Source organism: Seriola aureovittata, chromosome 7 (assembly GCF_021018895.1).
Source record: "Seriola aureovittata isolate HTS-2021-v1 ecotype China chromosome 7, ASM2101889v1, whole genome shotgun sequence".
NCBI classification, from domain to species: Eukaryota; Metazoa; Chordata; class Actinopteri; order Carangiformes; family Carangidae; genus Seriola; species Seriola aureovittata.
In genome coordinates this window covers 14,220,530-14,246,267 of record NC_079370.1, presented here as the reverse complement: position 1 = coordinate 14,246,267, position 25,738 = coordinate 14,220,530, and the positions used below count along the sequence as shown (strand labels likewise).

General features: G+C 41.2%; 1 protein-coding gene across 1 annotated transcript; it reads left to right on the top strand.

The window, feature by feature from the left end:
* Positions 1–345: 345 nt before the first annotated feature.
* On the top strand, positions 346–24,428 carry si:dkey-12j5.1 (uncharacterized). Its single transcript, XM_056381776.1, has 11 exons — positions 346–540; positions 709–818; positions 937–1,083; positions 1,220–1,372; positions 2,656–2,765; positions 2,873–2,996; positions 4,221–4,313; positions 5,125–5,193; positions 10,504–10,557; positions 15,473–15,625; positions 22,322–24,428. The coding sequence occupies exons 1-11, from the start codon at positions 474–476 to the stop codon at positions 22,493–22,495; spliced, it is 1,254 nt and encodes a 417-aa protein (XP_056237751.1). The 5' UTR covers positions 346–473; the 3' UTR covers positions 22,496–24,428.
* The last annotated feature ends 1,310 nt before the right edge of the window (positions 24,429–25,738 follow it).

Genomic DNA, 25,738 nt, shown 5'->3' with positions numbered 1-25,738 from the left:
TGGTTGAAATGCAGAAAATTACAAATGCGTCAAGGGGTACAGCCTCAGCGCGTTATCTCATTGGCCCACAGGCTTGTCAATCATATTGAGCACCCGCCCACATGCAGAACCAAATATTTCATTTAAAGCCCGCCTTAATTAATCAGCGAATCATAGAGAGAACAATTGATTTATGGATGTTTAAGAGTTTCTTAAGTCTTAGAGTAAACGCTTAAAACGCAATACAGAACATATTTGTCTGTGAAAAGCGATCATTTTTCTGTGCCTCAGCGTCAAAACGTTTATTTCTGAACCGCAGGAATTATGTCCACTACCTCTTTCCATACCAGCCACCCAGTCACTGCTGAGCGCCTGCGCATTGCGTACGTTCAGCTCAACTACACTTGCTTTACACGCGTGTTTTCGATTCACACTTTGGGAAAAGTGTGTTTTAAGGTAGAAGTTGTAGAACTATAAAACGTGTTTTTATCAGAATGGGAGGCCAGGCTAAGGGCAAAAAGAAAAATAAACCGAAGAGGAAAGAGAACTGTCCAAACAGGGGTAAGTTGTTCAGTGATTTCATCATTTTGCTAGTTATTTACAGGGCAAAACGTTATCAAGCTCTGCGACAGCTAGTAGTTGATATTAACCTGTTGTGTTTTGATTGACCTTAGGAAACCAAATTAGACAAAAAATAATGTCCACTCTCCTCTTACCTCATTACAACAGATGCAGGGTTTGCTGTATTGTCACCTCAGGAAAGGGTGAAACTAAGAATGCACGAAAAAGCCAAGAAGAAGACAGCTGAGAAGTACTCTGTGCAACAGCTACTAGAAAAGGTCACACTGACAGATTTAGTTGATATCTAACTCGAAGACATGACTGTAATGTAATGTATTTTTTGATTCTGATCATCTGCTGCATGTTTGTTATGTCATGTGGTGGTCTATTGTACAGACAGAGGAGTGCATGGACAGTTTTGACTTTGAGATGGCTGGCCTTTTCTGTCAACGAGCCCTGGATGTGGAGTCCACCAACCTGCATGCTCTGGATATGCTAGGACACATCAGCTCTGAACTAGGAGACACACAGAAAGCTAAGGGAATATCCTTTAAGTATGTTTTTTTCTTTGTTATTGTACGTGTGTCCGTAATTCAGTAACTTCACTGAAGTACTGCTATGATGTTTCCGTGCTGTTTTAATGCAGTGATGGTTATAGCTTCCTTGACCTAGTCTCTAAGTTTTTCTGCGTGCAGTGGAGCTGAGCCCAGATGTAGGCCACAGTAAGTACATGTACCTGGGGCAGATCCACGCAGGTCAGGAGGCTGTGGACTACTACAGTAGAGGAATACAGGTCCTACTGTCTGCATTGGAAAAACAAACACAGACTACAGTGAGTACCCACCCATACACACTCACACTCCCATTATGGTTTACTGAGTAACAGATGTGCCACATTAATCAGGGAGAAATGCTATGGTACTCAATAATTATCTTCACAAGAGGGTGCTGTTGGACAGTATATGAATATCTATCTATCTATCTGAATGAATGACATGGTAATTGACATACTCAGTGTGTTGTGGTTATGGCTCTTGACTCATAACTTTATTACTGAAATATTTTGAAAATCACATAAATTACAAGTAATTAAAAACACATTTGTACCTTGAAGTCACTACAGAAATGATGGATGATGAAATAAGTGACAAAAGCTGTGATTACAAACTGTATATTATGCTGAGAATTTACAGTTTCTTGTGGAGATGATTTACAGCATTGGTCTGACATGAAAGTGTGATGTTTTGCGAAGCTTTATCATAGCTTTCCTTTTTATTTTGGCTACCTTTTTTGTTTTCGCCCTTCAACAGAGCTATTTTCTCAATGAATTATTCAAGTAAGCATCGAGAGAATATTTTGGCATACACCGGACATTATGATGTGCCATATAATAAAACTGTGATACTAAAGAGAAAACAAACAAACAGGAAAATGCATATTTCTATGGCTAACATAAAGTAAACAGTAAGGCAAAGGAGAAAATGTATTAGGATATGTTGTAATAATGGCACAAAGGTGTACTGATGAAAATATATGCTATAAATATAATAAATTCCATTATAACATGTTTATCATTGGTATCCATTTAAATAACTTTGATTACAGTATTGATAAGAAATAGAATGACGGTCTTTGACATGTCAGCCTTTTTATTGTTTTCGTAACAAAGGCATACAAGAAAGAAAATAATTGCGCTATTTTACATAATTAAAATCTTCACGGGCCTTTTACACAGCAGACATTTTGTCATATTAGGCAAAGCACAGGTGTTACTAATAACTTTCAAGTGTTCCACAAAGCCCTGACAGTGTGACTGAGCCAGCTGGCACAATACCAGGACACTGAAACTGAAGCAGCCATCATCCATTTCATTATTTAGACGTGCGCTTTTTCTACTGTGACAAGCCAAAATGTTTTTTTTGTCGAAAAGGCCTATTGAGATTGAGTTTCTCTGGAAGTAAAGGGAGCTTATGCAGCTATTTTCCTTACCTGATGACTTGATTGTTCATAGAAAAAAAAAAAAAAAAAATCAGCATGTTCATTATCTTTTAATTTATTATGCTTCATCAAACTTTTGAAAACTTTCAAGTCGTCTGCCCTCTGCTCTTTAAACAGGCTCAGGCCGGAGCTGCCGCCCAACCAGATGAGGACCCTGAACTACCCACAGCGAAGGATGTTAGTGTGGCCTACTGCTCCATTGCTGAGATTTACCTAACAGACCTCTGGTACTGGTGCAAACAGAGTCACTCTCTTGACACATACAACCTCCCTTTAAGGTTACTGCTTGGTAATGGGTTGAGATTTGTCTCTCTGTGTGTATGTGCGCCTGTAGCATGGAGGAAGGAGCTGCAGACAAGTGCAGAGAGTTCATTGAGAGAGCATTACAGTATCACCATGACAACCCCGAGGCTCTACAGCTCATGGCCAGTTACCTGTTCAGTACAGAGAGAAACCAGGTCAGTACACACACACACACACACACACACACACACACACACACACACACACACACACACTAAGAATGAGTTATCACCACATTAAAGGGGGAATCTTCTGAGTTAATTATTCTGAGCAAATTGAATTATATGCCATTAATCAGCAGATGGACACTTACATTAACACACACATACACAGACAGGTCATGCCGATAGGAATGTTAATTACTAGGCAGATCACTGAGGTCATACAGTCATCTGATAAGGAGAAAGAGATGAGGAAGCAGCCTATTCAACTCATTTTGTAAAGTTGCACAGTATGCAGCATATTTTAATAATAATACTTTTTCTCATTGTTTAACATGCTGCTGCTTTACCAGTTGTTATTAAAGGCAGATTAATTCAAGGTAAAACCTTTCTGAGAGAAACCTTTCTGCCTTTTCTTTCTGAGAGAACTTGAAAGTGCTCTGAACTTACTTTTGTCAATTTTTCAGGTCACCATAGTGTCTGTGGGATGAATGAAACACATGATTTTCTCCCTTTTTTTTTTTTTTTTTTTTACAGTTCTCATATGTTGTTGAATAAGATGTGCAACTAGCCTGGCTAGACAGGCTAGACATCCCTGCTGTTTAAAAACATAATAACCACCTCCCCGAGGTTTCAACAGTTTCATAGAGGAGGTAAAGATATAGTGGTAACAGTTAACAGTAATATCTGGAATGAACCAGTACATTGTTTGTGGAAGAGCACTTTTCCTGTTCGCGTTCTTTATGTATTTATTAAAATCTGAGGCCACCACTGGTAAAACTCACTCCATCTTTTTTGTGTTTGAATGGTGTCAGCAGCAGAAACCCACGACTATCTGTGAGAACTATTCTTTATGCTCTTACATCTCCAAACATAAATACTAGAGATACTGTAGAAAGTGGATCTGTAATACTAGCTGTAAGCTGCAGGGGTCAGGCTGGCTCCAGCATCCCACATCCTACAGCCAGTCTCTTTTTGAATACTCTGGTAATAATTAAAAAAAAAAAGAACAAAATTGATATTAGATGAATCCAAAGGTCATTGATATCTGTAAAGCATTCAGAATCCAGTTTGTAGACGTAAAACTCTTTTTGTCACTTTACTCTTACAGCTGTTGATTTGTGTTTGTTTGTTTGTTTTACTTATTTGTGAGTATAGTTGTACATGCATACATACGTGCCCGTGAATTTAAATGTTTATGTGTTTTGCCATCTTCAGGAGGGCAGAGAATACCTGTTGAAGAGCGTCGGATTGTGGCTTCCTGCCCAGAAACAGAGTGCAGCTTCTTCTAGCACAGAGGAAGGTGTGCAGGTGAGTTCGAGCTGTGCTTGGTATTTTTTTTTGACAGCAACCAGCCCTCATAAGATCCCAGTTTATTTATAAAGCACTTTCAACTAACAGGATTGTCACAGTGTGCTTTGCAGTGCGCACAAACATAAGGACACCAGTAGAGATGAAAAGTCTGAGATAATGAAACGAGGGATAATAAAAAAATAAAAGATGGAACAAATACTTCACAAACCTGTGTGTGTGTGTGTGTGTGTGTGTGTGTGTGTGTGTGTGTGTGTGTGTGTGTGTGTGTGTGTGTGTGTGTGTGTGTGTGTGTGTGTGTGTGTGTGTGTGTGTGTGTGTGTGTACGCACGCACGCACGTACATGCCTCTTTGTGAGAGTGTGAGAAAGCGGATATGAAAGCACAAGGCAACACCAGAAAAAGGTCTAAAGGATAAAGTAAGCAAATTACTACAGGGAATTCGACAAAAAGAGGGAAATGGCTCTTCTCTGATGAGATGTGTGCTGAATTGCTCCTAATAAACAGTGCCTGAATTTACAATCTTAACTGATTAAATGTAATATATGCAGGGTTTGCATGATGATTTGATACAAAAATCCCAGTGGCAGTATGTGGCTGTTATGATGTTTATCTACTAGAGAAGGTTAATCTGGACTCAGCCTGCCGACACATTTGCTGTGTTTAACGGCCACGTAGCTGCAGAGTGTTTTTTTTTTTTGTTTTTTTACCTTGGAAATATATTGTGTTTTTATCAGACAAAGGAAAGAATCACAGTGGATGCTTGTGTAAACACTCACTGCATTGGTGGCGATCTTCTCCTTTTTCTCCAGAGTGAGATCCCTCCGTACGAGTCTCGCGTCACCACAGCCAAACTGCTCATCGAGTCCGAGGAATACGAGGTAAAAATGTCGTGTGTTGAGCTCGTGCACTCTACTGTTGTTGGTCTGTGTATGTTTCATGGTGGGAGGGCGGCCTGGCGTTTGTATGTGTGTGTACATGCGTTTGTGTGCTTTCCTTTCTAGCGAATAGCACTGAAGGTGGGAAGGCCATGCCTGGTCTTTATCCCCTCCAGAGTTCAGTGTCAATAATTGAAGAGTGGTATTTACAGAGAGGGACGGGGTTAAGGGGGCACACAGGGGAGGAGGGATGGGGAGAAGGAATGGGAAAAAAATAAAAATGGAACCTTTATTCTGATGAATTGCTGCCATATCTGTGATACAGTGCCCTTGTCTACTAAATCACTCATCACTTTCCAGTATTAATGGCCTTGATTTTAGTGGCTCACTAGCTTCAGTTCAGTGCTAAAACCCCCTAACAGTCATTAACGCTAGAAGTCGTTTTCTGTGATTGCTGCCACACCAACAGCAGCTCAGCTATGAGAACACCCCCCCCACAACCCCCCCACCCCACCCCCCTCGGACACACACAAACGATTCAGCTGCTGTTCAGTTGTGTGTGTGTGCGAGTGCGTGCGTGCGTGTGTGTGTGTGTGGGGGGGGGAGATGAGCTGTCAGGTGTATCAGTAAAATGACAACGTCTCGGTCCACAGTTTCTGACGTGTCGTTTGTCTTCATCCTCCTGTTGGTGTCATCCAGCCCAAAACAAACTGCACCCATTCTGAGTGCTTTATAACCTGGATATTTTTGCTGTGCACACATGTATGCATAAACACATCCATAGACAACTTTGGTCATATTTGCTTTTTCAAAAAGTTTCTGACGGAAATTGAGTTAAAGGGTGGAAGTAGAGATGAATATTCTGTCCGTTACTCCCAGACTGGGACTTGTTTGATAGGAACATCCTCTCGCCTCATTCGTTCCTCCGCTCCTCTGTCACAAATACACACACTCTCGCTCACTTGTGTGCTCACTATCTCTCCCTGTGCACTGTAAATCTATTCACAACTCAAAATCCTGTGTAAAGTTGTGTGCTTCCAGTCTATAGAGTAAGGCTACCTTCTTAGCAAGGTGCCAGAATACGACCATTCGTCTGTATTTTTTCCCAGTAGAATCATTTGTTTGGTTTTCTAAACTGAGATAAGACTTTGAAATGTTGATAAATGTATTTGTCAAAGAAACATATTAAAGCAGTTTTTGTTTTCTCTGTGGCTTTATAGAGTAAACAGCTATTTCAGGTAAATAATAGTTCACTTAAGAATAGCAGAAGTACTAGAAGAACTTTGATGGTCTTTGTCTGATGAATGCAGTTTGGCCTTGTACATTCAATCCACTATGGATTGACTTTGAAGTGAAGTTAATTAGGGATTTGCCAACATAAAAATTGCTATAGTGTGATTACTTTAGCCAGTTAATCAGGTCGTATGGTAATGTATTGATAGTTATTGGAAACAATAACATTGTAGTGCATGGTGGTGACAGATTAAATTACAAAAAATAATAATGGCATTTTTTTCCCTCAGTGGCTGTCCGTGGTGCATAAACAGCATTTCATCATCTGTGATCACGAGGTGATGCTCTAAACAAGAGCCTCACACACTAAACATGTGAGCATTAGTTTCTTATGACATTCATAGTGGCCACCTATTCAGTATTGGTGGTTAGCCTCTTCGTTAACAAAGGTAAACCCAAAGCAAGAAAGAGGTTCACATAAATAATAATATCAATGCTGGATAAAAAGACATCTTTCGAACTACAAAGTCTGTCAGGGCCGTGACTTTCAAAGTGTCTCCTTTTAAAAAGAGAGCTTTCCTTTCAATTTGTAAGTTGAGATCACATGAAAAGCTCAGTATGGAAGTCAAATTTACTGATGAAGTGAGTGTTTTATGATAGTTGCGTTACCTATAGTAGAAGGTCGTGGTCAGGGAAACCTTAATTGATGGTAAAAGTGGGAATTGTATGTAATTGTCTCACAGCCTTTGGCAATGAAAACACTTCAAAAAGACAGTGGGTTAATGAATTCATGAAAACATCAGTTACATGACTGGTGCACGTCTCTTCAGTCTTCTGTTTCTGCAAAGACGTGGATCTGTGCCACTTAATTTGGAAGGGAGGAAAATAGCTTTTTTTTTTTTTTAGGTCTTTTTTCCCCCCTTTTGATTGTTTTTGAGTAGAAACACTTGAATGCATGCCAAATCTGTTTGTGTTTTCCACAGCTGTAATGGAAATAGAGTAGGCGCACATGAGAGGTGCTTGAAAGCAGCAAAAGTGTGACATCTGTGTAGGTATTATCGTCCAGCTGCTTGAGGTTTTGATTAAGCATTTCGGAGCCAGTCTCCGTAGTGTTGAAACAACTCATTTATCAACAGATTGGTTGATGGATAGAAGATTAATTGACAACTATTTTCACAGTTGATTATTTGTTTTTAGTCATTTGTTAATCAAAAGTGCTAAACGTTCACTGGCCCCATCCTTTTAAAATGGGAGAAATTGCTGCTTTTCTATTTTATACCAATGTAAAATTGATATCTTTGGGTTTTTGAGTGTTGGTTGGTGAAAAGAGGCGATCACTGGGGGCAAATTCTGCTGGGCATTTTTTACTTTTTTATCATTATTATTATTATTATTATTATTATTTATCATTTAAAAAAAGAAAAGCATCCTCTGGCTCTAGCTTCTCCAATGCAAGAACTTTCTGCTATTCTGTTGCTTTATATAATTTGATCTCAAGGACATTGTAATTAAAATTTTTCAGCATTTTCGGAGATTACAAACACTCCATCAAATAATATCTGAATTTCTGCTTTATTGCTTGTCTATACTGACATGTTATTTCATGGTTTAATAATGTGCGTTGTAGTAACAACGCAGCCCTCAGAGATCACCATTTTCTCATTGTCACACACACACACACATACACATTACCATCACCATCATCATCACCTATCACTACCGCTAATTCACATGCCACATAGCAGACAGACAAACAGACAGACGGCCTCCCCTGGCAGCCATTAAGGTGTCTGTTCGGTGTAGTTGTCACAGTAGCTGATGGGTAGTTACTTTCCTTGTCGTTGTCACTCTTGTTTGCTTTCATGTTTTTCATTTAACATTTCTGTTCTCACATTTAGCTCGGGATGGAGCACAGCTTGTGCTTTCCAATGTTGCTTGGAAGTACAGTTAGCACTGACATCCTTAGGATTTATTTACTTAAGTGTAGACGTCCCTGTTTGTGCGTGACGTGTGTGTGTGCGTGTGTGTGTGGGTTTCTGTGTGTTAGAGATACGGGTTGCCCTCGCTTGTAAAGTGATTTGTCTTTCTCCTGTCTCTGCTGTGCGCTCCGGTAAAATGATTCTGTTAAACAAAATTGCCTGAAGATTATACACACACACACACACACAGACACACACACACAATGGCCATTATAAATTAGTTCCTCCCCAGAGTGCTGCTTTTTTTTTTTTCTTTAACAGGTCTTGAAATAAAGAGGACAACATGTACGTGCTGTCTTAAGTGTGTGTGTGTGTGTGTGTGTGTGTGTGTGTGTGTGTGTGTGTGTGTGTGTGTGTGTGTGTGTGTGTGTTTCTGTGTGTCTTTGCAGCGCACCATTGTTGTTCATGGACCAGTTTTACATTGTTTATTAAAATACTTTTTTGTAGCATTCCTTCCAATTTTCTCACTTTTTCCTTGGTTGTAGCCCTTATCTTCATGAGAATATTAATCTTGTTGTTGTTTAGAGCATGAAGCGGCTTAAGAATCTCTGAATCTTTAATCACTCGCCCCTGGGTTGACCAGTGTAGTTAGGAAGGAGTGCAGTTGGAGACGATATCATTGCTCACTTATCCTGGCTCCCAGATATCTCGTTCTATTTTTGTTGCTCCAAAACTGCCTGTTCTATCAGTTGTTTAATACCCAGACAGATCTTTGCTCCTATCTCTTATATCTCACGCTTGGCTTGAATTACTGTGTGCGTTCGTGTACACATGTGCGTGCAAGGGTGTGAGTCTGTCACATTGGTGTGATACAATGAAAGTCAAGTAGATAATTCTGACGCTGGGCATGAATCCATTCATCATCAGCTGGGATTAGGTGTTTTTGTTTGTGTATTTTTAATCAGCCATTAATTAATTAAGGACAATGGGTTTTCAGCTGATAATTGGTCTACCAATCAATCAACTGACTCCCTGACACGCACATTTGCACCCTCTTAACGAGATACTCTCAATTAACCTGGCTCTCCCTCAGTCTACCCAGGCAACAGACCTCTTTATCGCCACCGGAACCACGCAGGCTTAATGAAAAGAGAAGAGAACTCCAAAGAGCGGGAGGGGAAAAAAACTAGGAGGCTCTCCAGCTAATAAGACTGCCTTAACAAGAAACAAGTGCTGCTTGTTGTGCTCACTGTTGTGTGTAGCTTTGTTGTTGTTGTTGTGTGTGTGTGTGTGTGTGTGTGTGTGTGTGTGTGTGTGTGTGTGTGTGTGTGTGTGTGTGCGCGCGTATGTGTGCGCGTGTCTTTTATTCTTGCCCTTCACCACGGGTGATTGGCTAACAGTCGCCTCCAACCTGAAGTTGACAAAAATCAATATATCATCACCTGGGGCTACACTCACACACACACACACACACACACACACACACACACCACAACCACAGAATCCGCAAGGCGAGTGGCAGAGCAAAACAAACACACAGCCTACTTTAGTCAAGGTCTGTTTTCTGTAATAGAAACTTCTCACAGAAACTGACCCCAGATAGTGACGCACTACGACAAAGGTCACCTGACATTAAACTCCTTTGAGACCTCAAGCTCTCTCTCCAGGACACTACAGAGAGGAAATTAGAGAAAAACTTGTAAGAGGGTATTGGAGATGGTGGTTTAGGCTGATCTTTAGGTTTATCATCTGTCCTCTGGAGTGGGGTGGATCCTCAGAATATATTGACTGCTAATGTCAGTAAATGCATTAAAAGGGCTATTGAACAGAGCTTCCAAAGTGACTATTGACTGCGATAAGCACTGGTGAGTGTGTCTATCGACGGCCATGTCTGTTGTCTTGTTGGTATCGACAATGTGTGTGTGACACTGGCCTCAGACGCTTATCGGACCCTCTGATCACTGTGATTGATCAAGGTGCCTGGGAGATGCACAACATCTGCGTGTTTGTCTGGGTGTGGTTGTTTGTCTGTGCTATGTGGCTGTATCAGACAAGAGACATATGTGTGCACTGATGTATGTTTTAAAGCTGAAAGGATTTTGCTGGTATAACTATTATCTGATGATTTTATTTTCATTTTTTTTCTCTGTCCTTGAATTAGATGGCAGTAGATGTGTTGGAGGGTCTTCTGGAGGAGGATGATGAGGTTGTCCAGGTAAGCAATGAAAAAAATTTTGTCTGGTAAAAGATGTGGCCATCAGCTTGGCCTTCACTCATGTTATTGTCTGCTTTTTATTTTCAACTTTATTTTAGTGCAAATGCAGGAACATTTTTTTTGTGTCTATTTTTCAATTTTGGAATGAAAGAAATGAGAAGAAAAAATTTCAGTAGTTAATCTGGTATTGTGTCTCGCATGTCTGTCTCTAGCCTGGTTCCAGAACTCTGAATTGATGCCCACATCTCAAATTTGTTCAGCGATACCAATTTGTCTGGTGTCATGCTCACTGACATCTGATTGTAGAAATGAATGACCATTAGAATGAAGGTAGCTGATTTATAGAGGCTAGGTCAAAACCTAGTACGTAGCTGGACCACACTGTCTGTGCTCACATATACAGTATTTCAATAGAGCTGAATTTCCAATAAAGCTGTTCTCATTTACATGTTTTTCTGTTTCTATTGTCAGAAAACAGAACGAGTATGAAATAGTCACTGAATTGTAGCCCATTAAGACTACATTAACTTCCAAGCCATTTCCAAGCTGCTGCTCTGCACTGCTAAAATCCTGATCTGACCATAACATCATCTGACAAAATCATCATACACATCAAGTCAAAGACAACAGCTGTGCTATGCTTTCAGCTATATTTATTTTAAAATGACCACTCAGAGAGAAAGTTTATTCACATCAGTAGCTAAGATTTGTGCAAAGAGTCGCAAGATTTATCGCTGCATGCTTTTTTGAGAAGTTGCTAGAGGGGTCTGCAACAAAGGTGGCATGTTGTCAACACTGCTTGTTCTAGCCAAGTCATTTTGCAAGAGCAACCATCAATGGGAAAACTCCAACACTCGGCTGGCCAACCAGTGGTGTAACTTCATCACTCAGTCAGTCAGTTAGCGAATTCATGTTTATAGGGTTGGCCGGGTCCAGCCAAAAATAACAACAATAAATGTTGTGTGGATAAGATGAACACAGACGTAAGTCATCTTGCAGAAATAATCAACATATTTCCTCATTCCTCTTAAAAAAAAGTTTAAATCAACAACTCCTGATAACTGCAACTGCATCTTTATCAGTTTTCTCTAACTGATTGGTCAAGGCAAAAGGAAACAAAATACCCCCCCCCTCAATTGCAAGAAATCAATTAATATGGAAACAATTTCAGGCTGAATGAATGAAATGAAACTTAAGATGGCAATTTAGTCTGACTGTCAGGCTGGTCTGTCCTGGCTAATTAACAATTCTTGAACAGACTCTGTGTTCAGGGGGGTCGTTACTTGTCAATGCACAGGATTAAGTGATGTATTTTTATGTGTCCCCTTGCAGGCTGTCTTATTGTTATGATGCAGCAGGCACTGCTGGATGAGAACAAGACAAATCTTTCATGACCCCAGTGGGAAGGAGAAAGTCTCAACCTGAGCACTTAGTTGCTTATGCTGAGCCACTGTTTGTGTGTGTGTGTGTGTGTGTGTGTGTGTGTGTGTGTGTGTGTGTGTGTGTGTGTGTGTGTGTGTGTGTGTGTGTGTGTGTGTGTGTGTGTGTGTGTGTGTGTGTGTGTGTGTGTGTGTGTGTGTGTGTGTGTGTGTGTGTGCAAGAAGTATCTACACACCCGCTCTTTTGCATTACTTGCTCTAAACACTTGTGTGTTCACGCAAAGAGTACGATTGAGAACTTGAATGCTTATTAGAGAGTGGTGTAAATGGCAGAATTTTCTGTGCTTTAGTGGGAACTGTGTGCTGTCAGTGTGCTCCAAATCCTCACCGTCGGTTGCCGACGGAGTGAAGGTGTGCCACTGAGTGTCAGATAGAAGAGCACGGCAGCATCTCTCTCTCCCCTACTCCCCCTCGGGCTCAGCCTCCCACACACACACACACACACACACACACACCCCTCAGCTGACAGATTGAGAGCAGTCATCAGGGGGCTGAACTTTTAAACTTGCTCCAGAGACGCACAGCTGTGACACTCGATTTTGAGCGGGCCCTCAGCCAGTCTCACATACATACACTCACCAGTTCTAATGGTCAGAAAATGTTTTGTCAGATCATATCAAAGTTATGTAGCCAAAGTTATATTTGTGACATCAGAACTGTATGACAGATACATTTGACTACATAATACTCTCCCTCTCATCCTCCCCCTCCTTCCCTCTTCCCCTCTTTGTCTTACTCGCTCTGTCTTATTTCTCTCTTATTTAAGCGCGGTAGATAAGTTGTTAGCCCTCGCCTCCGTCTCCTTGCTCTTGCGTATCTCCAAGTTGGAGGCTTACTTATATAACGTTAAGTCTGCACAAACAACTGAGCTAGTTCCTCGCAAATCTTGTTTCAAAGGTGTTCCACTGATTCATGATGCTTTTGTTCTTCCTTCAGCAGCACCATATGGGAACTAAGATGTGCCTTCACTTTGAAATGACAATAGTCCCAGTGATTTGATTGACAGCATTTATTTTATTATGAGTGCTTCTGTCTGGGGTTGCGGTAGGGTAGAGTGGATTCTCTGAAGTTCTTAATTAGCTTTCTCATGTTTTAATTTTGAGTGCAGATGCATGAGCTGTCTTCACCACATCCACAAATATTTCAGAGTGGTCTGTCTGTAAAGAATTTCTCCAGCCCTTTTCAAGCTGTTTTGAAAAAAACATCCCTCACTTGTGAGGAAGTAAAAAAATTTGAATTTAAGTGACCTAATTTCACTCCTTCTCTCTTGAATATACACAAGAAAATTTTTTTCTTAGGTTCTGTATTCACAGAAAAATGTTTTAGTGATAAAAATGTCATACTGCAGGTTCTGAAATATTACTACATTTATCCAGTGCTGCTGTTGTTCTGATAAGTGTGGCTGCAGGGGGTAGCCTCCCACTCAGCATACGGAGCAGCAATCCTGAATTCGGTATGGCATGCCTGGATGTGTTTGTTAGCTAAATGGTTGATTTGGCAGAGGTGCAGGTCCCTACTTCCTCTGCCCTCAATGAATAATGAATAAAGCTAATGTTCGTATTTTGGTGCTTGAAGAACAGTGGGTGGGTGATCCTTGGCCTTAGATGAGAGGCACACACACACCTCCAAGTTCACTGAGAGTTGAACATGATTGTGTTTAGAGGTGGAAGAGCAAGCATTGAACAGTGAATGTGATTATGAAAAAAAGGTGTGAATGGAAAAGAAAGAGAACACCCTGGTTGTGGTGCATTCCAACATACTGACGTGCAGTTAAAAATATGCCTCCCCTCACTGAACTCCGTGGAGCAACAAGATTATTTCAAAATAATGCTGTATGTTTTCTGAACAGGAGTCAAGTTAAGAGGCGTTTAACACCTAACTCAAAATGGCGCTCTCTTGAACTGAGTGAATCTTTACTAAGGGTTGCTCGAAGAGAGAATTATTACCAAATACTTATGAATACATTGAGCCAAGAAAACTTTCTGTTACAAATGAAATTTGAATGAAAAAATGAAATAATCTTATAGTGAAGGATTGATGTGGTTGTTTTCTGAAGGCCCACTCCAATCCAGCTGTTGCCTTGTTGTGTCAATGAGGCAGGACTTTGAACAAATAACCAAACATTTACCACATGGTTGGATCTAAAGCAGGCTCTTTAAAATAAGATGATACTATTAGTTTCTAAATGTGGGCATTGAACCTACATGATGCTTGAAGGAAGTCCTTCATCAAACGCTTAACTCAGTAAATGAATATTGCACAGAACTGAGTGTGCAGATGTTTTTCTTGTTAAAGAGCAATTATAGCCACAAAAAGTAATATGCATAGAAAGGAAATAAAGTATTACCTCCCAACTAGAATGTAAATATTGTTTTATATTCACATTGTCTCACAAATGGCTACAGTGTGATGGACAAATCACTCATAGGCATCAATATGCATCAGTAAAATCTATTGCATTACTGGTCATCTAAACTGCCTGTTATTTATAGATGTTTCTGTGGGTAATTTGCCTGGAAACACTGCAGACATTCACATCTGATAAAATCATCATGGAAAGTAAAGTGGTTCTGCCAGTCACTAGACTTGGCCCTTCTCACTACTTGTTAATGCAATAATCTACACCTTTCACCTCTACATGTCTCACACATTTGCAACATTTTATTTTATAATACTATTCTGTAAATTGTGTTTTTGTTTTTTTTGTATCCAAAATGATCAAAACATGGCCCCAGGAATAGTGATGCAATTTCATCTAGACATAACCTGCTCTGGAGCAGGTATGGTGTGAAGCTGAAGTTGCCGTGGCAATGTACAATACCTCCCAGGAGTGTCGTACTTCTTTTCCTCTTTGACTTCTGTCAGGGCAGAAAATATTTTATGGTGCAAAAGAATTAAAGTTAGATAAAGAGAATATTGAAAACTATATCCATATAATTGAATAGCAAGGTAATATAATCCACAATACAGCCTTTAAGTATCATATTATTTGAAATGGAAAGAAGATATTTGCCTGATTTTATTTTTAATTTATTTTTCAGAAAAGTAATTGCATCTTCTGCTAGAGATAAAAAAAACAATTTTTAAATGACAGGTGGTAAAATGGTGAAGCTGCAAATCACAGGTTTATATTAATTGTGACACTACAGTATGTGCATTTAAATTCATGCAGCATTCATAAATGAGTACAGTTTATATCAGGATTGGATCAGGTTGACAGTTATTATGTGAGTGATGGATTGTGTATGTGTGCGTGTGTGTGTGTGTTTTTGGTGTGATTCCATGTCACATTTGTGAAAAATGTTTGTCAAAGATGGATGTGGGATTTCATGCAGACATGCTCTGTGAGGGTTACAAATCTGTTTCCCTTGTCATTGTTCACTTACTGCAACAAAGAACACTTTCTCGCTCTGCCTGAATCTCACGCCCCCTGCCCCCCCCAACCCTTCTCTCTGTCTCTTCTCTCTGCCTCCCAGGTGTGGTATCTCTCTGGCTGGGTGTGCTACCTCCAGTTTGAGAAAGCAAAGGAGCAGCAAGAAAGAGAGGGAAGGGAAGTGACAGAGGACGAGATGGAGGAGTGGAAGGCACTGAAGGAGGCAGCCAGATCGTACCTGACCAACGCTAAGAAGGTAATTCAGGTCAAGATAACCTCATAAATCTGACTACAAATCCAAAGATCGCTGCTTATTGATGACAATTGAAGCTAACTTCGCACATGTACTCAAGTCTTGTACTTAAGTACAAAAAAATGATGAGGTTTGGACTGTTAAAACAAGTATAAAACAAGACATTTGAAGATGTCATTCTGAGCTATAATCGTAATGGCAAGAATGGTCAAGAAAAATAATCAGTAGATTTAATCCATAACGAAAATAATCATTAGCTGCAACCCTAATGGCCGTATTGTAATGGCCACCCCAGACTGCAAGAGTTAGATGCTTCTCAAATATTAATGCATGAATAATAATGTAATGTTATAATATATGATAACACTCACAAGGGCCATTTCTCACCATCAAGTACTTTTAGTTTAACAACATTTTTCCAATAATACTGACATACTTTAACATACAAATTTAGAATGGAGGACTTTTACTTTTAATGGAGTATTTTTATAGCATAGTTTGGTACTTTTTACTTAAGAAAATTATCTGAATACTTAGTTCACCACGGTGCACTGCAACTGTGGCTACAGCTAGTTATATCCAGTAAACTGTTGCAATAGATAATAGACCCCTAAGGACCAGTTCTTGTCAGAGAATGAGTGCATGTAGCACTGTGAACATGAGAGGATCTTAACTAAGCTCGATTGTTGCCACAGAAATGTCTTTTTGTACAGTCTCAAAGAGGTTTAAGTATACCCCTCTTTCTCTTCCATCCCCTTTTGCGCGCGCGCGCGCGCACACACACACACACACACACACACACACACACACACACACACACACACACACACACACACACACACACACACACAGACCACGGAGTGATGTGTCTCATTCATTCTGTCATTCTGTCAGGGAGCAATGCTTCTATGGAGCAGTGATTCATGTTAGTCTAAAATCCAATAGGCTTGTAAATCAGACAGCACAGACTGAAGGATGGTGGGCCCCACCTCCGATTTTTTTTTTTTTTCTCTCTTTACTTTCCTCTCCTTTTCACCTCCCCACCCTCCCTCCGCCTCTCCTGCCCCGCCGCGTTCCTCTACAGATGAGTAGGGGAAGCAGAGTGGCAATATATTGATGTCTGTCTCTCTGGCCAGCAGTGTAGTGACAGGCCTGTCTAACCATCATCCACGGGGGATGTCCGCAACTGGTACAAGAGCGAGGTGGGCTTTGAGCTGCCAGGAGGAAGAATGGAAAAAACAGTGGGGAGGAAAATAAGAGCACATTGCACATATAGATTTCAGCTGACAGCTTTGTGGTGAGACTTAATAAAGAAAAAAAATTTTGAAAAAAATGGAATTGAGAAATAGGTAGAATTAAGTACTTAGCTATTTTTTTGCAGCAAGAGAGAGACTGGTAAAAGAATTGGGTAATGCGTCAGTGCGAGACAAGTAAACAGCATAGTTTCTTTGTAGAGTGAGTGAAGCAACAGGCGCAGAATAATGTGAAAGGTACATGCACGGAGACCTTGAAAAGGTGATGTGGATTGTGGAGGAAAAACAGCTCCTATTGTGGTGCACTTAATTTCTCAGCTCAACGCCTTTGCTCATGTGTGTGCGCATCTGTGCACTGTGTAGCTGAGATTCTCCCATGTTTATATCAGAGCTTTGTTTCTGAGCGTCACTGTGAGTGTTAATTATTAACGATGACTCAGTCTGCTAGTTAAAATGGGCTCCAACATGGAAATGAGGCCTCAAAGCCCAATGGCTTGTTTTGGCACCAGTCCACTTCTCTGCATACTTTATGACTTTGCTAAGTGTGTGTGTGCGTGTGCGTGAGGTGTGAGACAGTGAGAGAAAGCATGCGGTTTTGCGTGGGCGCACCTTATGTGGATGCACATATTTAATTATGGTTGTATGTGCCAACTTGCATATCTAATTATTTGTTAAGAAATGTCTTCATTATTCATCTCGTCTCTGATCAATACATGTGTGCGTGCACACACACACACACACACACACACACACACACACACACACACCCACCCACCCTGCATTCAACTGACATGCTCTAAAAAGGAATGATAGGAAAGACTGGATGGGCTGAGAGGACAAGAGAATGAAAGGGGAGGCGAGGAAGGGAACAGATTGAATGTGGAGTGTGTGCGTCTGTGTGTGTGTGTGCGCGCGCACACTTGCTTGTGTGCATGTGTGTATGTGGTTGTGTGTGTGCAGGGGGTGTAGCTGGTGAATAGTGGCAAGGGTAAAATCAATAGTAAACCGGACGTGAAATGGAATTTGAGTCTCTGCCAGATAGGGTGCGATTGAAGAAGGATCCGCAGTGTATGCACAGAGGACAGTGTTATAAATGTGTGTGTGTGCATGTGTGCACGTGTGCGTGAGTGTGTGCAGAGGCAGCTAGGGCAAACGGAGGTCAAAAGCTTTACTATTTGATGTGGCTGAAAGGGTATCTCATGAGCACGGATTGTGGGGTAGGGGTTGGTCCGAGGTGTGCTTGTCATGCAATTTTAATGCCTTCCCCTACCAAGGATGTGACTAGAGGACTGAGGTGGTAAGTCGTGTCCATGTATGTGTGTCTGTGACTTCCAGCGACATGCCCTGTTCACACTCAAGAAGGTCTAATCCCAGCCAGTGTCACACCCTTACCCTCACCACAACTGTGTGTATGTCTGTATGACAGTGAGACAGAAGTTAAGAAATGTGTTGAAATAATTAATCTAATTATTGTTCTCTTCCTAATCAAGAGATGACTGTATGAATGCTCTGTTTGGTCTAAAAAAATTTAAAATAAAAAAAAAAAGGGATGGAGGGAGCAGTATACAGAGGGAAGTTGAGAGGAGGGCAAAATTTTGGCACTATTCTGCCAAAATAGATGCGTGTGTGTGTGTGTATGTGTGAGAGATAGTGTGCATGTGCGCGTGCATGCGCAAGTGGAAGTGTAAGATGTGAAAGTGTGAAGAGTTATCTATCTCCCTGACAGGTAGGTCATTTGGTGAGAGTGTACGAGTGTGAGCGAAAGAAAGCCAAAGACAGAGTACATGAGGGGAAAATGGTCAGGAGACAAGCCGGGAGAATGAGGGCATTAGGAAATGAAATGAAAGAAGAGGTAAAATGAAAGGGGAAGTTAAGCATAGATGTGGAACAGAAGGTGAACAATGATGGAATGATTACGCTTTAACCACATAATCAGCCTGTCTTTATTCTGCCATATGAGTTGTAGAAAAAGTTTTTTTTTTTTTTAACAAGAAAAGGAAAAAGAATAATTTCTTCCATGAAGAGTACATTAGTGCTTATTATTACCCCCATTTTCCACCACATACTGGACAAAAGATAGCATTAACAGGTGGTCTATGGCGGACCATATTATAAATGTATCGAAAGAATTTAAGTACATATAGGCCTAAGGGGAAATGATTATATATGCTTTATTATGTCAGATTTTTATGTCAGTACTTTGTGGTATTGCAGACCGCTAAATTTTGACTTTCTTTCTTATTTTTTCCTGTTCAGTCCTTTTTAAAGCAAACAGAAAGCCCCTGCTGGCTGCAGTATAATGCCCATAAACAGGGTTAGACCTCATTCGGCTCCAGAGGCACTTACACAATGCTCCATTGTACACCTGAAGTGAACACAATTCTGTTTTGTATGAAATTCCACTGGCCTATTCACTTCTGTCTAGAATTGGAGATGTTACTGTCCTTATCATGAAGTCAAACTTGCCAACTCTTCTCTGCAGAAGTTTCTTCACTATGAGTGCTGCCACAGTGATTTATGCCACGTCGTGTCACTTAATGTCTGGAAACATCAGGGAGGAATCACCGGTTTGAAATTGGTTTTCCTGTTTAGAAATGTGTCAGTTCCCAGGTGAACAAACGGCAGCAAAGTGCATTGAATTCAACAGTATGCTTTAGCGGTTTTTCCAGTATGAGGGAAAACATGAGGGTCAACTTAAAAATGAAAATGCTTTTCACCGTCACATGCAAGTATTAACAAAGACCTAAAGTCTACAGCCGTGCTGGTAACTCTATGACAAGTTACGATAAGTGGGAGCAGCAGTGTTTTTGGCTTAATGCTAATGTTAGAAACCTAATATGCTGGAAGTTTAAGTATAAGTCAAAAATATTGGTCATGGTCAACAGCCAGTGTCATTACAATACAAAGACCATGAACGTCATGAACCATGAATGTCAGTACAAGATTTGTACCAGTACAACCAGTAGATGTTGAGGTATTTTACTCAATAAGTGAAAACTCTGACCTGCTAGTGGCACTGGGGGATAACTCATTAGAATGTATTCTCAAAGGACTTTAAATGTTTGTATCCAATTTTACGGCAACATCATCCAACAGTTGTCAGGATATTTCACTCTGAGCCACAAATGTAAAACTCATGTCGGTGCAAGAGGAAATGTCAGGGGATCACCACATTCGGTGGTATTCACCCTCTGGGGAACAAGAATGTCTGCACCAAATTTCAGACTGAACCGAAGTGGTGGACCGACAGACTGACTGACCAACTGGCAGACCAACGTTGCCGTTGTCTTGGGCGCTAGCGTGGCTGAAAAAGAAGAGCCAGTACACGGTGAAAACAGACGTGTCCATGTTTGTGTAATATCTTGTGTGACTGTGTGTGTGTGTGTGTGTGTGTGTGTGAGAGAGAGAGAGTTGTTATGGTGGTGGTTGAGTGTGCTTTGGTCTGTGACTTGGGCCTTGAAAGTAGAGCAAAGTGGACCATGAAAAAGTTATGCGATTACACACACACACACACACACACTCCACCCTCCCTCTCTAAGCAGCTCTGTGGGCCGTGAAAGTGAGAATAGAAAACATAGGCTGTTGTAAATGAGAAATGCCTGTGTTTTTTTGCGACGGCGGTGCTGATCTCAGCAGCGCTCGGTGCGGAATGTGTAAAGAATAGCTCCTGTTTGTTTGGCTATCTGGCACTGGCTGGCTCACAATGAATAATCACGTCTCATCCAGCAGACACACTCTGCTATTGAATTTTTGGTTAAAAAAAAAAATCATCACCTACTGTATTTCCAAGTAGCATTCTGTGTTGTAGAATTGATAGTATGTTTGCACATGTTCACCTCCACCTCTTACCCAAGGCTGTAATGTGCAATTATTCTGGGTATTGAACCAAACCTATTCTAAAGCAGAGCCAACTTTTATTCAGAGTCCTTGTTGTGGATAAACATCTCCAGGCATTTCAGAGTGACACTGGCAGAATGAAAATCAGTGTTTTTGTGTGTGTGTGTGTGTGTGTGTGTGTGTGTGTGTGTCTGTGTGTGTGTGTCTGTGTGTGTGTGTGTGTGTGTGTGTGTCTGTGTGTGTGTCTGTGTGTGTGTCTGTGTGTGTGTCTGTGTGTGTCTGTGTGTGTCTGTGTGATGCTCTAAGGAGGCTGAGAGGGTCAACTCTCACCCAGTATCAGAACCTGTGCCTGGACCTGGGTCACGCTCCACCTCCCTGGAGCTTCAACCTGCAGAGACAGCATCCACTTAAATATATACACACACAACCCTACACAGACTCTCTCTCTCTCTCTCTCTCTCTCTCTCTCTCTCTCTCTCTCTCTCTCTCTCTCTCTCTCACTCTCACACACACACACTACACATTCTTACATTCCAAATGAGTTCCCATGGGACTGCGTGTCTCCTGTCAGGACCTGCTGTTGCTTAGAGACTGGTCCTGGGGCAAAGCAGTCACACACACTCTTCTTCACTCTCCTGGCCTCGTTACACTTTTAGTAAGAATGATGGCACTCAGCTGCTTATTGTCCCTGAGCTCAAGTGAATGTGTGTGCACGTATGTGTGTGTGTCTGTTAACTACATTTGGTAGACCAAATAGAATAATATTCCTAGATCATATGAACCATTCCCCACTCACCCTCTTTTTCTGTCTAGTTTTGTTTCTGGAAAGAAAAGCATAAATATAAATCGCTGTATCAGTTCCCCTTACTCTGTATATGCACACACAGAAACACTGTGTAATGCTTTCTGTCCTAAATGGTAGCCCCAGTAGTTTTATCACCAGCTCCACTTTGAGTTCAGTAATTACACACAAGCAGCGTATTTTACAGAGATAAATCTGCTGGCTACTTTGAGGACGGGACTTTTTTTTATCTTGCTCTTTCACGGCATATTTCACTGAGATAACAACTTTGATTATGTGTGTGTGTATGTGCACATGTACACCACATAACCATATGTGCTTCAGGATACATTTTATCAGCGTGTGTGTGTGTGTGTGTGTGTGTGTGTGTGTGTGTGCGTGCGTGCTTGTGTGTGCAAGCATGTCGCAAGAGGAAGATAAATGGTCTCTTTGTCTCCTGTGTGGATGAATGGTGTATCAAATGTGCTGATTTGCCAAATGAAAGACAAAAACTGTTTACCAGCGTTTTGCAAACCGTGACTGCCTCGCTGACAGAATGCAGCTGAGCTGCTGTGGGATATTTCAGGCAGGCTAACCAGCACTTGGAGACTTAAAACCTCTAAACCGATGCTGTAGTGATACACTAGCTTAGCTTCAGTGACGCAACACAAGAGCATCTGTCAAGAGCTCTTTCACTCACCATATCTTACTTCTTGTATTCACGCACTTCATATTCTCAACATTTCTGCTGTGTAACCTACTTTATATTTACTAGCCCATCACACGCTTTTACACATTATCCTTTTTTGTTGTTTTTTTCCCCCCCAGCTGTACAGTAAGCTGCGATGTGATGACCAGCCGATGTTGGAGCATGTCGAGCAGCTGCTCGGCGAGCTGGGAGGAGAGATGGAGGGAGAGGAGGGAGACCCAGTCTTGGATGATGACTATGAACCCTGTAGTGATGATGAGGAGGACGATGAAGAGGCACCCATGGAGCATTGACCACCCCCCCCCCACCCCCCCACCCCCATTATTTGTATTCTATGATTAGACTTTTCCTGATCATGCTTCCTTCTAGTTTCAATGTTCTCATGCGCTCTCTAAAGTGCCTTTTTTTTTTACCGGTTATCCTTTAACAACCATTTATCACAGATGAAATTTAAAGTGAGATGCACAAAAAGAGTGGTATTAAAAGCTGCAGTTGACTCAATCTCTTTCAGTTGCTTGTTAAATGCTTTTGGTGAAATAAGTGCATATTAGAGAAGTGGTTCCCTTAATCACCTTGACAGGATGATGGTGATAAAAGAAAGTTTTAGAGCTTTACTTCTCACCAGCAGCAAAAAGCAAAACACCTTTTGAATGCTTTTACCTTATACACACCCACGCATGGTTTCTACAAGCAAAGATACACAACACATGCGTACACAAACAAAAAAACAAAAATGCACAAAGGCAGCACATTAATTACTTCAGCTCCCCCTCAGTACAACAGCAGCAGTAGCAGCAGTGTTTCCCTCACCGACTGCAGTGAAAGTGAAATATCTCATCGGGGTGTAGGCATTATTAGAAAACTGTGTCTGTCTATCTTTACATGTGAAGGTCCTTATAGTCCAAGTTTATGTGCAATGCTTGAATTTTTATGCTGTTCAGTTTATTCTCCCGCTTTGGATTTTGTTTTTCTCCCTTTTGTTAACTCATTGGATTCAACAAGACAAGACACAATAGAGAGATTTTGACATTAACTTATGCGGTATGCGTATCTCTCCCTGCTGCTCAAAGTGGCTGGCACAAAGCTTTTCAGAGCAGAGAAACTGGCAACTGAGCCTTTTTAAAACTAGTTTTTCACATCGCATCGCAGCCTTTTAAAATTCTCAAACGGGGTTATGTAGCGTAATGACATGGCAAAATAATGGACTGATGCTTCTCACTTTGTTTTATATTTTCTTTTACTATCTGGTGCAGCAAGGTGAAGAGGCAGAGTTTGTACATCTGAGAGGTAGACAGCTACACATACAGCTGCTGTCTGTGGACAAAGAAGATTAAAACATTTGAGGATATTTCTGTAACCAACAGCACAAAACTCACCATGTGAGATGTTTCACAGCATGACAAACTACTGTTTCAGGTCAGAGATGTCAGGCTGAAAACTATCTCCAAATCTTAGAAGCACACATACAGTCCATCGATGTGTCTCTTACTTTTTCTTTAGCAAATGTGGCCTTGATTAGCCCAATTTAATCAGAATCTATATAAGTTTGATTTTTGTGTGAAGCATAAAGCATTTTTAAATTAAGTTTGTACCTTTTGTTTCTATGCACCTGCAAAAGAATTTTCTCAAGCCAAGTTCTCTTTAGTTTTTTGTTCTATTAGACATTTTCTCCCCAGGCGCCTTAAGTAGAGGGAGAGCAACTGTTGCATGTGACATGCATGCTTTAACACACATCCACCGAAGAGTATTTCTCCATCCACCATGCCTGTTAACAAACACAACACACCACAGACATCCACGGCTGTGCGGCCTCTTTGAAGAATTTCATAACCAGTAAATGGGAACGTTATCTGAGATAACTGCTCCTGATAGCGGCCCAGCTGCAAGCTGAGAGGCCTGTTTGAGAATACAGGGGTCCAGATACCATGATTCGATTGTGCGTGTTTGTGTTTAAGGAGCGTAAAATACAGCTCAGGAGAAAAGTTACAGATACAATCCTGTGTGTGTGTTGTATCTGCGTGTGTGTGGTTTATCATAGCTTAATGTGATATGATGTGTTGTTATTTCTGAACTGGGCTTTGCTCAGAAATATTCATGTCTGCGATGTTTAGTGTATGATAATGCACCAGGAGTACAGGCCTTGAGGACTGGCTACCTGGAGCGATGCTGTCATCTAGCATTTGGCTTTATAATTAAAATGGGCCCTAGTGTCTATGTGTGTTTCTACATTTGTGTGTGTGTGTGTTATGGCGTGTGTCCATGTGGCTCATCTGCAGTGCTGTGTGATTAATGACTCCAGGGGTGAGTGAGCATCAGTGGTCAGCCCTTTCTGGTTATTCTGAGCTGACCTAGTGTGAGCGGGCCATAGTGGACACAAAGCCTCGGGTGATCGCGAAATCCTTGGCCATTCTCTCACCTGTACATCAGCCTCAGCACCGCAGGAATATTTCCACTTGCTGAGAGAGGGGAGTGCAGTTTCTACACAAGGACACACATTCAATCACTGGTAAAGGACGCTTACTGTTTGCTCGCATTCTTTCCTACTTTGTGCTGAAAATCGGTGTCTGAAAGGCCAAAATGGCTCTCTGAGAGGCCAACAACACAGTGATAGTCAGACTTTTATAAATCTGATTCCTTGCCACAGATCTACAAGATTTGACCTCCATATGTTTCAAGGTTTCATTTCTCAAATTAACATTATATACATAAAAAAATTCATCACTGTATGCATAGTTAATGCCTAACGTGCCTTCGTATGTTTAGCAGATTTTTCTTTTTTACCTGTGTGTCAAGCTATCTTTAGAGACCCTAGCAGCATGTGTTCAGTCTCCAGGGAAACCAACCCATAATTAGTATTTGTGTGTGTGTGTGCGTGTGCCTGTATGTGTTTTTTAATAATCGACGGTAATGAGATGAGCGGAGGGGAGAATAATCCTGGATTAACAGCTTAAAAATGCATGTGTCGTCATAACAACATCCTGATTGGGACTTAATCATTGAAATACAGTCACACAAACACTCAGTAACCACACACACTCACACACACACACACACACTGGCACAGCAACCACCAATTGTCCGTGCATCAGATAACTGAATGCTACAAGCCGTGTGTGTATGTGTGTGTATTTCTGTGTGCGTGTGCTGTTTATCCGGTGTTGGTCTATGTGTGTATCGTTGACTTAATTAGAGAGTTAAGCGGGGTGCTCCTCTGAAGGGATTAAGGGGGAAATTATCAGAATCTGGAGACTTAAAGCTGAAACCAGTTAAACGGAAACAGGAGGAGGGAGATCAGGGCTCAGAGGAGAAAGGAGTTTGAGAGGCAGTTCTACTGTTTACACACACATTCACATGTTCATTTGTGTAAATTGTCCTCTTGAAGTCACGCTTAAACACTCGAATTTGCTTCAAGGTGTACAAGCAGTTCTTTCAATCTCCCAAAGCCACTGCTGGGGCGTTTTTGAGCTGTGTGCACCCTGTGTTTGGAAGCAGGAGAGGTTTTATGGATATTCTAGGATACTCAGCGAGAGCGCTGG